We start from the raw sequence: 12,703 nt of genomic DNA, 5'->3' as shown, positions 1-12,703 counted from the left end.
CATGACAAGATTAGATTAATCCATGGAATAAGTTCGTTCTATTTATTTACTTATCTGAAAACAAAATCCTGTGTGTAACCATTGCAAGATCCTGCAGCTCAAACTGACACAGGGTGTTGATATTATCTTCAATCTTTTATGCAATTTTTTTTTGGTTCTTCCCTGTGTCCCAGACAGTTGCACAAGATGTCAAATCCTCATAAATGATGCAATTGCTACTGCTAGAGGTCCCATGCAAGTTAATGATCCAGACAATCATAGTACCTTGGGATCCCTGAGCAGTAGTCAGATAAAACAAATGCTGCTACTTGTTGGGCCAGTGAAGATCCTGTTGGTCTCCAAGCAAGGATTTCATCTTAGCCACAATACAGATAGCTCTGACATTACATCCTCATGTGCCTCATCCTCAACATTTCAGACTCCAGAAATGACCTGAGTGGCGCAAGTTGGGATCGATTCTTTGTTTTAGCATCGGTCGTGTCATGTCCATGAGACATGGATTCAAAGATTGCAGATTAGATAAGCATGGAGATCGATGAACGTGGAGGTTGGGGTCCACTCAAAGTTGACTCTGTTCATGAGCAGCTTCGTATGCTCGTGTCCACCACCAAGAGCACAAGATTGTCCATCAATTGATCATCTTATAGATGAGTCATACTCAATACTTTGAGAGGGCTGAAGACCTGAAAGCATTCCATTTTACATTTTGTTTGACCAGATATTGACTAAAACTACATAGGAAACAATTAAGTAATTTGGTGGAAAAAAGATGTTGATGAATTAAGAGATTGATTTCTTGTTGGCTATATTAATGTATAAATCTCTCTTTTTTTTTTACATGAGCAGATGTCTGCATGCATGCATTTCTTTGTCAATCATGGAAAACAAGCTATGGATTCACATTCAAGGTTGGTTAGTATGAAACAGATTGTTTGAGGCAAGATATCATTTTCCTGACCAGGTTTGATGGTGGAAGATACCTAGCAAATTTATTTGATATCAGGTTTGCATAATGGGGAATGGAAGACGTTGTCAAAATAACTAATATAGTGGTCATAATTTATGTATTCTAACATCCAAGTATTTAATGATTTGGGTGTCTCTCTAGCCCATTATAGGATAAAATAAGTCATGGAAGGCTCCCTGCCCTTTCATTTCAGAAGGGGATCAGTATCAGCTGAAGGACCAAACAACGAATAAGGCTGCTTCTAGGTTGGTAAAGATGACCTACGCCTCAAGCTCTTCATTTCATACGTTAGCAGAGTGGAAAGCCTGGCCAAACTGGCAAGCGAGGAAGAGTCCAAAAAAGAATTAATACAAAGGAAAAGATAGAGGCAATCTAGACAACTAAGCCTGATATAAGATAGCAACCAACCATCCGAATAAAGCAAACCAACAAGAGAGGACAGCAGCATCTAATGAAATGTTGCACTTCTGTTTTATCTTAAAGCAAGTGGGGAAAGGGTGCTCCCTTGGCCAATTCACATTCCTTCTCATAGACTGTTTCATTTGGAGCTTATGCAATCTCTCCCTCTCTCTAGAATATTTGTGATTAACTGAAAACAAAAGATTGAGTGATCGAAAGAAATATCAAGGAGAGTCCATAAGGAACGTTGCTTTTTCTTCTTGGTGGTTTGAATGTTCACCATTTGAGGACTTGAACAATAGTGTTATGATGGATATATTTAGGATCTATTTGGATTTTTCTATAGGATTAGGCTGAAAATCCTTGAGTAATTATAAATTTTAGATCGATGAGATTGGAAGGAGTGACCTATCATCTATGAAATTAGGGGAGGATTGTGGATCCTCTTGTTGTTCAAATCAAGAAGATGGAAAGGTGACATAATGGATCATCAACAGAAGATCCTCAACTTAAGTAGCTTATCAATGATGTCGGAGTTGAAGCTGAAGAAATTGGAGGAGTCATGACAAAGATCAAGTTGATCAGCTATATTGGCACTTGAGACCATGGAGATGGAATTGGCGACGGAGTATTCAAGGGCAAGCTCTCATAGCTAGAATCAAAGATGGAGTTAGTTAACTTTTCGGAGATGGTAGTTGAATTATAGGTCTCCTAATTTATTGTTTCTTATTATTTTTATTTTATAAATTAATATTAAGGATATATTTTTTATTTGATCTAGTTTTTTAACAATGTCTAGGGACAAACGAATGGTTGGACCACATTGGCATTAAAAAATATTTTCAAGAGGCTAACTGAAAATTTTTAAATTTTTGTAGTCAAAGTATTTTTTGTCCGAAGTCGAAGGAATGTTGCTATAATTTTTCCTAGCCTAAAAATAACTTAGCTTAATTTTTTTCAAATATTTATATCCTTAGTCCTAGACATACAACCAAGCCCATAAATGTTCTCAACAAATATATGCATTTATCCTTAGTCCCACAGATACACACATAAATATATATATTTATTATAACAAACAAATGTATTTAACTGTGATTAAAGTAAAGCTGGAACATACCCACTGGGGCCAAGGGCAAGATAATGTATTGAAGCATCCAAAAACTTGGAAAGCTAGGTAAATCCTAATGAAATAAAATAAAACAAGGGAGGCTGCTTTTTGCAAGATCTCCAAAAGGAGGAGACGAAAGTGACGAATAGAGAAGGTGGACCAATGACAAGAAGCTAAAGCACTTTAACGTTGATGCTGGCAAGATGCCCACCTTTTGAGGGCATATTGCACCAGTTCTGATAGGAAAAAAATTAAAAAATTTTCATTTTGCATGCACTCTATCTACTCCCCACTCACATGCACTTTCTTGGCCCTTAAACAACCATTAACTAGGGTATTTTAGTACCCATCTTATCTTTTAGTTAATTACATGGTGATGTCATGTCATCAGCCTAAGATCTTGCAAGTGAGCTGCTTGGCACTAAGGTTGTTGGGGTAATTGAGCATAGCTAGGAATATCTATCTATCATCTGACCTTAATGAGAAGAATCCACAAGCAATGGGTTTTACCATGTGTCTTTATGAATTCATTATGAATATGATCATTAACTAGATTCAGCTAATGAGCTTTCTGTGGTGACAGAAGAAGAAACAATCATGGAAAAAAAAAAAGTGCCTTCAAGTGGGGACTGATGATATCAGCATGTGATCTACTGAAAAAGGAGCATTAAATTGACATGATTGATGTTATCAGATAAATGGCATCTCCAATCTCTCACCGCTTGTGTTATTATTCAGACGGGATCAGCACATGGAGGACAGAAACTTTACCAACTCCAGAATTTCAATAAAAATTTGAAAAGATAATGCCATTAGAAAAAAAAATAAAAGTTGGTGATGCATGGTAGTATTTAAGCAACTTACAGTGTGTCTATCAGCAAAGTCACTGAAGCAGTTCAGTGGATTGAATCATAAATTCTGTATTTGTAATTTGTAGTATGTAAAAAAAAAAAAAAAAAAAAAAAAAAAAAAAAACGACCTGATTTGTTCTTGACAATGCTCAACTTTCAGAATTCATCTAAACTTTGTGTATGAAATAATAATAATCCTTAATTTTTTTTAGTTTTCTTGAAAATTAGTAGATGAGGGAATCGGGGGTCATAAATCAGTGATGACAGGACTGAAACTAGCAAAAATTCCAAAGAAATAAAGAACAACTGTAATCAAATAAGAGTGTTTGGATGAACCAGGCCTCTAAGACTACTAGGATCTTATCATCTTATTACTCATCAATCTTTATTAGTCTGTCATAGGCAAACTTGTGTTAACTACTATAATTAAATATGGACATCTTGCCTTGTACTCAAGGTGATAAAGCAAAGAATTTGTCCATATGATCTAGGAACTGCTTGCATAGGAGAAGAATAGACTCACGCAATAGTTTTTTGGATTATTCTCCCAACAACTGCCATAGTGTTCCCAATCCAAATTAAAAGGACAAGGAAGCTAATGGGATGGTACTGTATAGTTAATTTGATCAGGTCTTGCATGTTGACGCTGTAGGCTGAGGACCACCATTATATCTCTATCAGTTTGAGTGGCCTATGTGTGGTAGGCTGTAAAAGTCTGAATCTTCTTGGGCCCAACGTAAAGGTTTTGATAGTCCCACTTTTGAATAGTTCCAAAAGCAAAAAAAGGGTGTGAAAAGGGTATGCTTGCTCATTTTATAGAGATGGTGATTTCCTATGGCAGAAGATCTGATAGCATATTTTGGTCTTAAAAGTGGGAGGAAAAGAGAGGATCTAATAAAGAGTAGTTAGACCCACTTCTCCAAGGTGCCAGCCTTAGCTTATTTGAAGACTTGCTTGTGGTGAAGAGAACCCAATAAAGATGACCAAAGACATTCAAATCCATAAGGGGATCCTTATGTGTTCCCTGCCACTCATTTCAGGAGGTGTTTGAGATATGTCTGTAAAGAAAAATAATTATGTTCATGTACGTACTGAAAATGAATATCTTTTAACATGTAAATCAGAATATGATCCCATTTCATTAGAAATACCCATTTAATATTACACAGGCTGTGATGCATGTTTATATGTAAGGTTATTAATTCCTAAGCTTCTTTAGTGGTATAAATGACTGCCAATATTTTGAATCTTAAATTTGGTGCATCCACCACTGATGCTAAGGATTTAAAAATTTTTCTCAAAAATTTAAGAATAAGCATGTTGTCCAACTCAACTTAATTAACTCAATCTCAAACTAATTGCTGCTGACTACATGAATCTTTTTTCTCCATTCTACTTGGTTTTGAAAGTGTATAGTCCAACTTAAATTGTATATCTTATTTTTTTTGAGCTTTTTCCTAACTCTATATGAATCAGAAGTGTATTTAGTTTCACATTGCCCGAGACCAGGAATACCTTTCTCAGCCTTTTGGCTAGGATCAAGTGTAGACTTGCAAAGACTGGGAAATAGTTGCGCTACTTGAATCAGTAGGAGGCCAAGCAAGTGAAGTTTTGGTAAGCAAAATATCAAGGCACAGTATTCAGAAGTGCATTAGGTAAGGCATGATCAGCGACATCAAATAAATTGAGACATATATGAGAGCAATCATGTTTTACTCCACAACTACTGCTCTTTAAATCTAGTCCTTATTGATGAAGGGTTAAACAACAACTAGTAGCTAACTACCATCTACCACTTTTTAACAAGTTGACACACATCAAGGCAATGTTGCTATTTCAAAAAAATGCTACTACCTTACAATCTTACATCGTGATAAACTTCAGGCTTTCACCATTTTACACAAGTAAGAGGCAAAGGAAAATCTTCACTGATCTAACGGTCAGCCATGTTCTTCTTGATGAACTTTGGACCTGCAGCTTCTCTCCAAAACAAAACAAAAGCCATACAAAACAAAGAAAGAAAGACACCTACAACTACTACCACTTGAGGCCCATGGCCAGCTCAGGAGAAGCAGTCATTAGCATGACATGGTCCACTGCGGGCCTATGTAGGCTGGCTGAGGTGAGCAGCAGAAAATGTAACCCTTTGTTATGACTTTGCAATAAACTAGCTAATGAAATCATGCATAATATTTTGCTTGTAAGCTACACTCTTGCATGTCTTTATCTCAGAATCAATGTTCCAATGATCTCAAAATAAGGGTGTATTAAGAACTAAATCTTACATTGAGAATGACCCAATTAATAAACTTTCCTTTTTTTTTTTGGTTTAACATGTATCTTAGCCATCAATTAGACAACACATCTCTTGCTTAATCTCTTGTTGCTCCTTGACACAGCCAACCGCTCTTTTAAAGGAGAAATTATATCATATATTGCATATATTATGTAGCCATGCATGCTGCCGGTCATAATCATCCGTTTTTGTTTTGTGAGTCTTATTCATTAAGTACTTATCTCAGTACACTCCTATAGAAATGGTCTGTTGTAATATATTTCCTTCATAGCCAAATGGTGCAATGGAGTATAAGGTATGATTTCTCCTTTGAAGTGGCTCAAAACACAAAATCCACACTTTGAGATAAGACTCAAATTCTAAATCTTGTACATCGTATTGGATAGTGGTAAGGTATCTTTGGTGGCAAGAATATGGCTTGAAATCATAATAAGAAAAAAGTGCTTCAAAATGCTAAGCAATGCATTCATGGTCAAGCAACAGTTTTAAAGTTTAAACAATAAAATATGGAAGAGTCCACCGCAAGCAAAAAGGTAGTGCTTGCCAATTGTACAAGGCTCACAGATTCCAACCACACAATCTATTGGCATCCTCTTGGATGGATGGTGGCCAATCATCATCGGTGAGACTGGGGACCTTGCCATGGGAGTAACAAGCACAGTACACTGCAAAAGATTTTGTTCCCCGGGCTTTACTGCTACAAAGCCTTCCTGCTTCCCTGTTGGACAATCCAAGCCATTCACCAAGCGACCCTTGGTCAAAAAACAACAGAAGGAATCACAGGCAAAGGTCCCATTAAAGCTCATCATCAAGAGGTTGACAGAAAAGATCACCAATTGGATGGCAGAGGAGGCCGAAGCACCCACAGAAATAGGTGGATGAGATAGAAATATAAATAAATAAGAGGCCAGGTGTATCCTAGCAGTAAGATCTTTTTCTTAGTAAGTCGTGAAGCCTGTCCTTGTGACTACTTGATTATAATATGTTCAAGCTAGAGAAGGATCCTAAGAGGAATCAGATTAGGGGATGGGGGTGTGGGAGGTGAGATGGTTAGGCTAACATGCAGTCCTCGTGTCTGGGTTTGGGGTCCCATAAGATTCTAAGCCAGAACCCGGAATTCCCCTCACCCACGAACCATCTATAAATACAAATACCCTCATAGAAGGGGGGTGGAGTGAGATCTAGCCTTTGCCCTTTTCCTTGACAAGAGAGTGCTGTTCTTGTCCTCTTTCTTTCCATTTTATTGTGGGATTGTTCCATCTCCATCTCTTTCCATGAGAGGAGGAAGAGGGGTTTGGATTTCTTTGGCATAAGTGAGGGCATATAATAAAGGAGGGTGTACAGAGTAAAGATCACATGGGAGCTTTTTGGCATGTGACAGCTCCTTTTGGGTTTCTGGTTCCACCCTTTCTCTATTTTTCATGAAACCCAACTGAGCGCCTCTCACTTCCTTCTTCCAACTACTTGGAATATCTCAGTTATTTTTTCCACCATTTTCTTGCAGGATTCTCTTCATTCATCTACGTTCTCTCTCATTCTGTCTCTTCTGCCTGTTCATCCTCATCTATTTGTTGCTAGTCCTGCTCTCTTTCCTAGCCATAAAAATGCAATCCATGGTTTGAAACACCCAGTTCTATTTTTTGTTGTGAAGGAACAGAAATCATATAGATCTAACTGATTCTTTTTCTCTACTGTTTTTTTTCTTCATTAAATTCCAATGTGTTTGTTTGGTTGTTTACTGACTTTCATGTAAAGAGTGACAACACGTTTTCTTCTTCATCTTCCTAGCCCACCTTCTTTCAAAGTTGGTACACAAAATCCCTTTGTCTCAACTTGTCTCTCATTGCACCTCATAAATATATTACAATATAAAATATCAACTTCTTCCATCTCTCTCATGGAGTTTGCTCTGTTCTGCACTAGAGTCAATGCCCTTGTTCTCCTTCTAGCTCTTTGTTCTCCATACAAGTTCATTCAGAGCCCCATGGACTTTGGGCCCTTGAACTTTCTTCAGACCACAAACACAGCATCCCTTGACTTTGGGAGGATCCTCTTCAACTCTCCCTCAGCAGTCCTCAGGCCTCAATCCCCCAGAGACATCTCTCTTCTACTCAGCTTCCTCTCTGCTTCATCCTACAGCAAGGTCACAGTTGCAGCAAGAGGAGCAGGTCACTCCATCTATGGCCAAGCCCAAGCACTTGACGGCATTGTTATTGAGATGGACTCCATTCCCTCCAACGTAGTAATCCGCGAGAAAGGAGAAGATGAGGCTGGCTTCTCCTATGCTGATGTTAGTGGTGGGGCTCTTTGGATTGAGCTGTTGGAGGAGAGCTTGAAGTTTGGGCTGGCCCCAAGGTCTTGGACTGATTACCTCTATCTCAGCATTGGTGGGACTCTCTCCAATGGTGGTATCAGTGGCCAGACTTTCAAATATGGCCCTCAAATCAGCAATGTCCTGCAACTAGAAGTGGTAACAGGTACATCTGAAAATTATGTGGCCAGAGATTTCCATAAAAAAGAACAAGAAGAAAATTGTATATGTATGCGTGCATGTTTATGTATGCATGCATGTATATGCATGCATGTATATGTATATCTATATGTACATGTAGCTGTATATATACCTTTTGATATGGATAAAAAGAGTTAATTTTTTGCGAATTTCCTTCTACAAAATTTACAGGAAAAGGAGAGGTGGTGACATGCTCACCCAACAAAAGTTCAGATCTTTTTTATGCAGTCCTGGGTGGGCTAGGCCAGTTTGGCATCATAACAAGTGCCAGAATCCTGCTACAAGAGGCTCCACATAAGGTAGAACCCAAAAATGTCTTCCCTTTCCACTCAATAGTAGCTTTCCTGTTCCAAACTTTCAATTTCCTTCGTGAGTTGAATCTGGACTCTAATGGTTCTTGACAATTTCTAGGTGAGATGGGTGAGAGCCTTTTATGAGGACTTCAGTACCTTTATCAGTGACCAAGAATTGCTGGTCTCCATGCCAAACTTGGTGGACTATGTTGAGGGCTTCATAGTTCTCAATGAACAGTCCCTCCACAGCGCTTCTATTGCCTTCCCTGCCCACCTAGACTTCATCCATAAGTTCCAGAGCAAAGGCAGCAGCTCTAAAGTCTACTACTGCGTTGAGTTTGCTGTCCATGACTACCAAACCAAGGGCACTGATGTAGAACAAGTCAGCAGCAGTCTTCAAATATAAAACTCATTCATTCTAAGATTTTAAAACAAGAAAGAACAAAAAATTGGTTCATGGGCTTCCTCTTGTTTCAGGTTGTGGAGGAGATTTCAAGGCTGTTGAGCTACTTGCCCTCTCACATCTACAGTGTGGAGGTCTCCTACTTTGATTTCCTCAACAGAGTCAGGATGGAAGAAATGAGCCTTAGAGGGAGAGGCCTATGGGATGTTCCCCACCCTTGGCTTAACATGTTTGTGCCCAAGTCTGGGATCAAAGAGTTCAGGGACTTGCTGATGGAGAATATTTCCTCTGATGACTTTGAGGGCCCTCTTCTCATTTATCCACTCATAAGAGACAAGTAAGAAAATTACTCCCCTTCACCTCTATATGATGTCTATGTTTCTTGCAAATAGGGGTGAAAATGAGCTAAAGCATAGATGCTCGGGCTCGACCTGAGTTGAGCCGAGCTCGACTAACAAAATAACTCGCAAACCTAGAAAGTATATATATATTTTTTTATTATATTATATTATATTTATAATATATATTGTTAATTTAATATTTTGAAATATAATATCATATTATATTTTGTTTTAACCATTTTTCTAATTATGACTTAGGTATGAATTTGAGTCGATTTAGAGCATTGCTTTATTTTTGTTTAATAAAATTTGGATATGAAGATTCAATCGATCTTAAGTCAAGTTTCAAGCTTAGGTATTTTGAAATGTGTCAGCCTCTAGCTATTTGGCTGGATTGCACCTCTAATTATAAGCCTTCAATTTGAGCAATCTGATTACTCCTACTCACTCTCCTCTCCTTATTCCATATATGTCAACTTGCTGGGCCAACTTTTACATGCTAGGGTAGCTTGGAAGCCATGTAGGGTCATTTTAGACCATTAGTAGTGAGTAGTTTGTTATCCTTTAATACTTCTGACCTACATTTCTCCCGTGGGCTACTCTTCCTCTGTGGACTCTGCTACGGTTCTGTATAAAAGATAGAGGGCAGAGGGACCTTTTTTACTTTCCTTTATGGGCGAAAACATAGGGAGATCTCATGCTGACATTGCTGCAGAAGAACAGCTTTTGTATTCTGTTTTCATGGTCAGGAGAATAAGGCCAGGTTAATAAATGAAACAAAAATCTGACACTATGGATTCTTGCTTCCCTGTGGTGGATACCTCTGTCCCATCAATAATATCACCACCAACCAGTTTGAGGTCTGAACTTCTCCACAGTCTGACCCTCCTGTTTTGACTGAAATCCTCTCAGCCATGTATCATAACATATGAATCAGTATTCTATTATATTCTATGGAGTGCTTCTTGCTTGCCCCCACTAGTTCCATGTGGAAAGAGGGGATTGGTGGCTTCGCTCAGGGACAACAGACCTAACTGGGGTTGGGCCATTCAAGGGGCGCCAAGAAGGATTGGTTGCTGAGCCTCATACAAAGGTCTAGTTATAGAAACAGGAAGAAGCTATGTATGATGGTACTTCAGTACAAGACTTATTATTTCTAAACATGAGTCAAGGGCCACCCACCTTCAAATAAGCTTGTTTTCTTCCCAGTTTTATATATGTATTAATATCTTAATATATTGATTTACTATTTGAAATGACATTTATTTTTGAAGGTTCCCAAACATATGTTATGTGAAAAGAAAGCTAATTAGATTGAGGGTTTTTAGCAACCAAGATCTAGTTATATGTATCTTTAAGCCGCTTTGCTCAAAATGGGTTTGCTTTCTCATGGAAGATAATTTTTGTAAGATTTTGTAATGTTCATGGGCAGTTTAAATTTGGTTGGGAACTTGGTTTATTTTAGTTCAAAATTTAGGTTAAGAATTAACCCACTCACTTTGTAGGGTTTGCTAGGTCTTGGATTGAGTTTAGAGAACAAAACCAGAAATAAAGCTCGGCCCATCTTCAAGATCTATATCCAACCCATTAAGCATCTGGGCCTTAAATTGGCAACTACTGTATGAGCAGTTCAGTCTGATGGTACACAGGTGAACAATAATGTCCAGATCTGAAAACACGTTTCAGTATCCAACCAATATCCATATCAATGGTAAAAATTTCTGAGTGGCATCCAAATATGTGAATCTATTTTGAACCCTATTCAATCACATAAAGGCCTTCTTAAACTCTAAAGAGAAAATAACAAATTTTTAGTTTGGATTTTCTTTTTTCTTATATCATTATATTTAATTAAGTGGGCTGCATCTTAATAAAGATGACTCAATCTTTAAATTCAAAGTATGTAACTTAGCAAAATGAATTAATTGTATGATTGAATAGATTTAGTCATTTCTTTATTTCTTTTAAACAATCATTTCGGTAACCAACTTCAGTCACCTTATGCATTCTCTCTTTTTTCAGGTGGGACATGAACATGTCTGTAGTGTTGCCGGAGGCCGTCCGCGAACAGGTGGTGTATGTGGTGGGAGTTCTCCGCTCGGCCAGTCCGGCCAGCTGCTCCACCCATTGCCTCAACAACCTCCTCCACCGCCACCGCCATGTCGCAGAGACTGCTTCTAGGCCTCACATAGGAGGCAAGCAGTATCTGGCCCACCACCCCTCTACAGCCCATTGGCAGGACCACTTCGGCCCACGTTGGGACCAGTTCAAGGCCCGCAAGTCCCGGTTCGACCCACTTAGCATTCTGGCCCCGGGCCATGGCATCTTTCCAAGGCTCTATGCCCCTTCACATTGATGTCCATATATGTCTCTCGACAGAGAGAAATTAATGCCACTGTCATTATAAGAACTACATATATACTATAAATGGTTAGAGAAAGGGGTAGGAAGAGAAGGTTGGAAACTCTTTTGGTGATCCAGCTCTGTTCTTGAGTTTCTTTTATGGGGATAACTTTTTTGCTTTCGTTCATATTATGAAAGTTTTGGAGAGGACCCATGTAAGAGATTTAGGAATAATGTACAGGGAAGGGAGTGGATCACCTGAGAGAGAGGAAGTTGGAGAGAGATTGGCATATTATTCTGCTTAGTTTATGAAAAAAATGTCTTTTTTTTCCCCATTTCTTCAAAGTTCCAGTCTGGTTTTCTTTACATGGTCACATTATTGTTTGCTCGGTTCTTAACTCATCTATGGGGATCCAAGCTTAGAGATACCATGGTTGAAGCACTTTATCCTTTCACACTGATCCAAATCTTGTCAAACTTGAATATAGTTGGTCAAGGGAGAAAGCTGAACTATCCAAGCCCACTGGTACATGATCGGGACTTGCACTATGGAAGGAAATGTAGCTGTTGAGAGAGAAAAACTTCCATTCTAACAAAGTCCAGAATATCTCAAGCTGAGCTAGGATGTAGAATTCATTGTTGCTACTCCATGTGAATTTTCTACCTCCAGGTGGAGGATCCATTAAAATTTTACCCACTGGTACATGATCAGGACTTGCACTATGGAAGGAAATGTAGCTGATGTTAAGAGATAATAACTTCCATTCTAACAAAATCCAGAATTTGTATCTCAGGCTGAGCTAGGATGTAGAATTCATTGTTGCTACTCCATATGAAATTTCTACCTCCGAGTCGAGGATCCCTTAAATTTCTCTCCGACAAATGTGGCAAAACCTAAAAAAATCCTCCAATTGGCCGAAGGTATCATGCAAATAGCAGACAGTTCACCACTTGCGTTTCAGAATTCTACTAGTCGGCCCATAAAAAATAATGCAAACTTTATTCACAAAAGCTGTATGGAAATAGAAATATTCTTGAAAAATGACTACCTATGCTGTACCTCTCCAAGAGAGTAACTTGAGCAGCTGGAAAGCTAGTCTCTCCACTTCTCCCAGCTGCTCTTATGTGGTCTTACCGACCTACTTCTCCCTTGAGCCAGGCCTATGGCATGAAGGCTGCTACACAAC

General features: G+C 38.6%; 1 protein-coding gene across 1 annotated transcript; it reads left to right on the top strand.

Annotated features, from left to right (window-relative positions):
• Positions 1-6,681: 6,681 nt before the first annotated feature.
• Positions 6,682-11,873, top strand: LOC105034257 (cytokinin dehydrogenase 3). Its single transcript, XM_010909333.4, has 5 exons — positions 6,682-8,101; positions 8,308-8,435; positions 8,548-8,811; positions 8,907-9,169; positions 11,196-11,873. The coding sequence occupies exons 1-5, from the start codon at positions 7,522-7,524 to the stop codon at positions 11,527-11,529; spliced, it is 1,569 nt and encodes a 522-aa protein (XP_010907635.1). The 5' UTR covers positions 6,682-7,521; the 3' UTR covers positions 11,530-11,873.
• The last annotated feature ends 830 nt before the right edge of the window (positions 11,874-12,703 follow it).

This window comes from Elaeis guineensis, chromosome 4, assembly GCF_000442705.2.
Source record: "Elaeis guineensis isolate ETL-2024a chromosome 4, EG11, whole genome shotgun sequence".
NCBI classification, from domain to species: Eukaryota; Viridiplantae; Streptophyta; class Magnoliopsida; order Arecales; family Arecaceae; genus Elaeis; species Elaeis guineensis.
Note: the sequence above shows the minus strand (reverse complement) of the source record. Positions and strands in the feature narration are given on the sequence as shown.

Coding starts and splice junctions, on each gene's coding strand:
- LOC105034257 (XM_010909333.4), top strand. CDS start 7,522: ATGGAGTTTGCTCTGTTCTGCACTAGAGTCAATGCCCTTGTTCTCCTT. Junction 8,102..8,307: donor GCAACTAGAAGTGGTAACAG/GTACATCTGAAA, acceptor CAAAATTTACAG/GAAAAGGAGAGGTGGTGACA. Junction 8,812..8,906: donor AGGGCACTGATGTAGAACAA/GTCAGCAGCAGT, acceptor CTCTTGTTTCAG/GTTGTGGAGGAGATTTCAAG.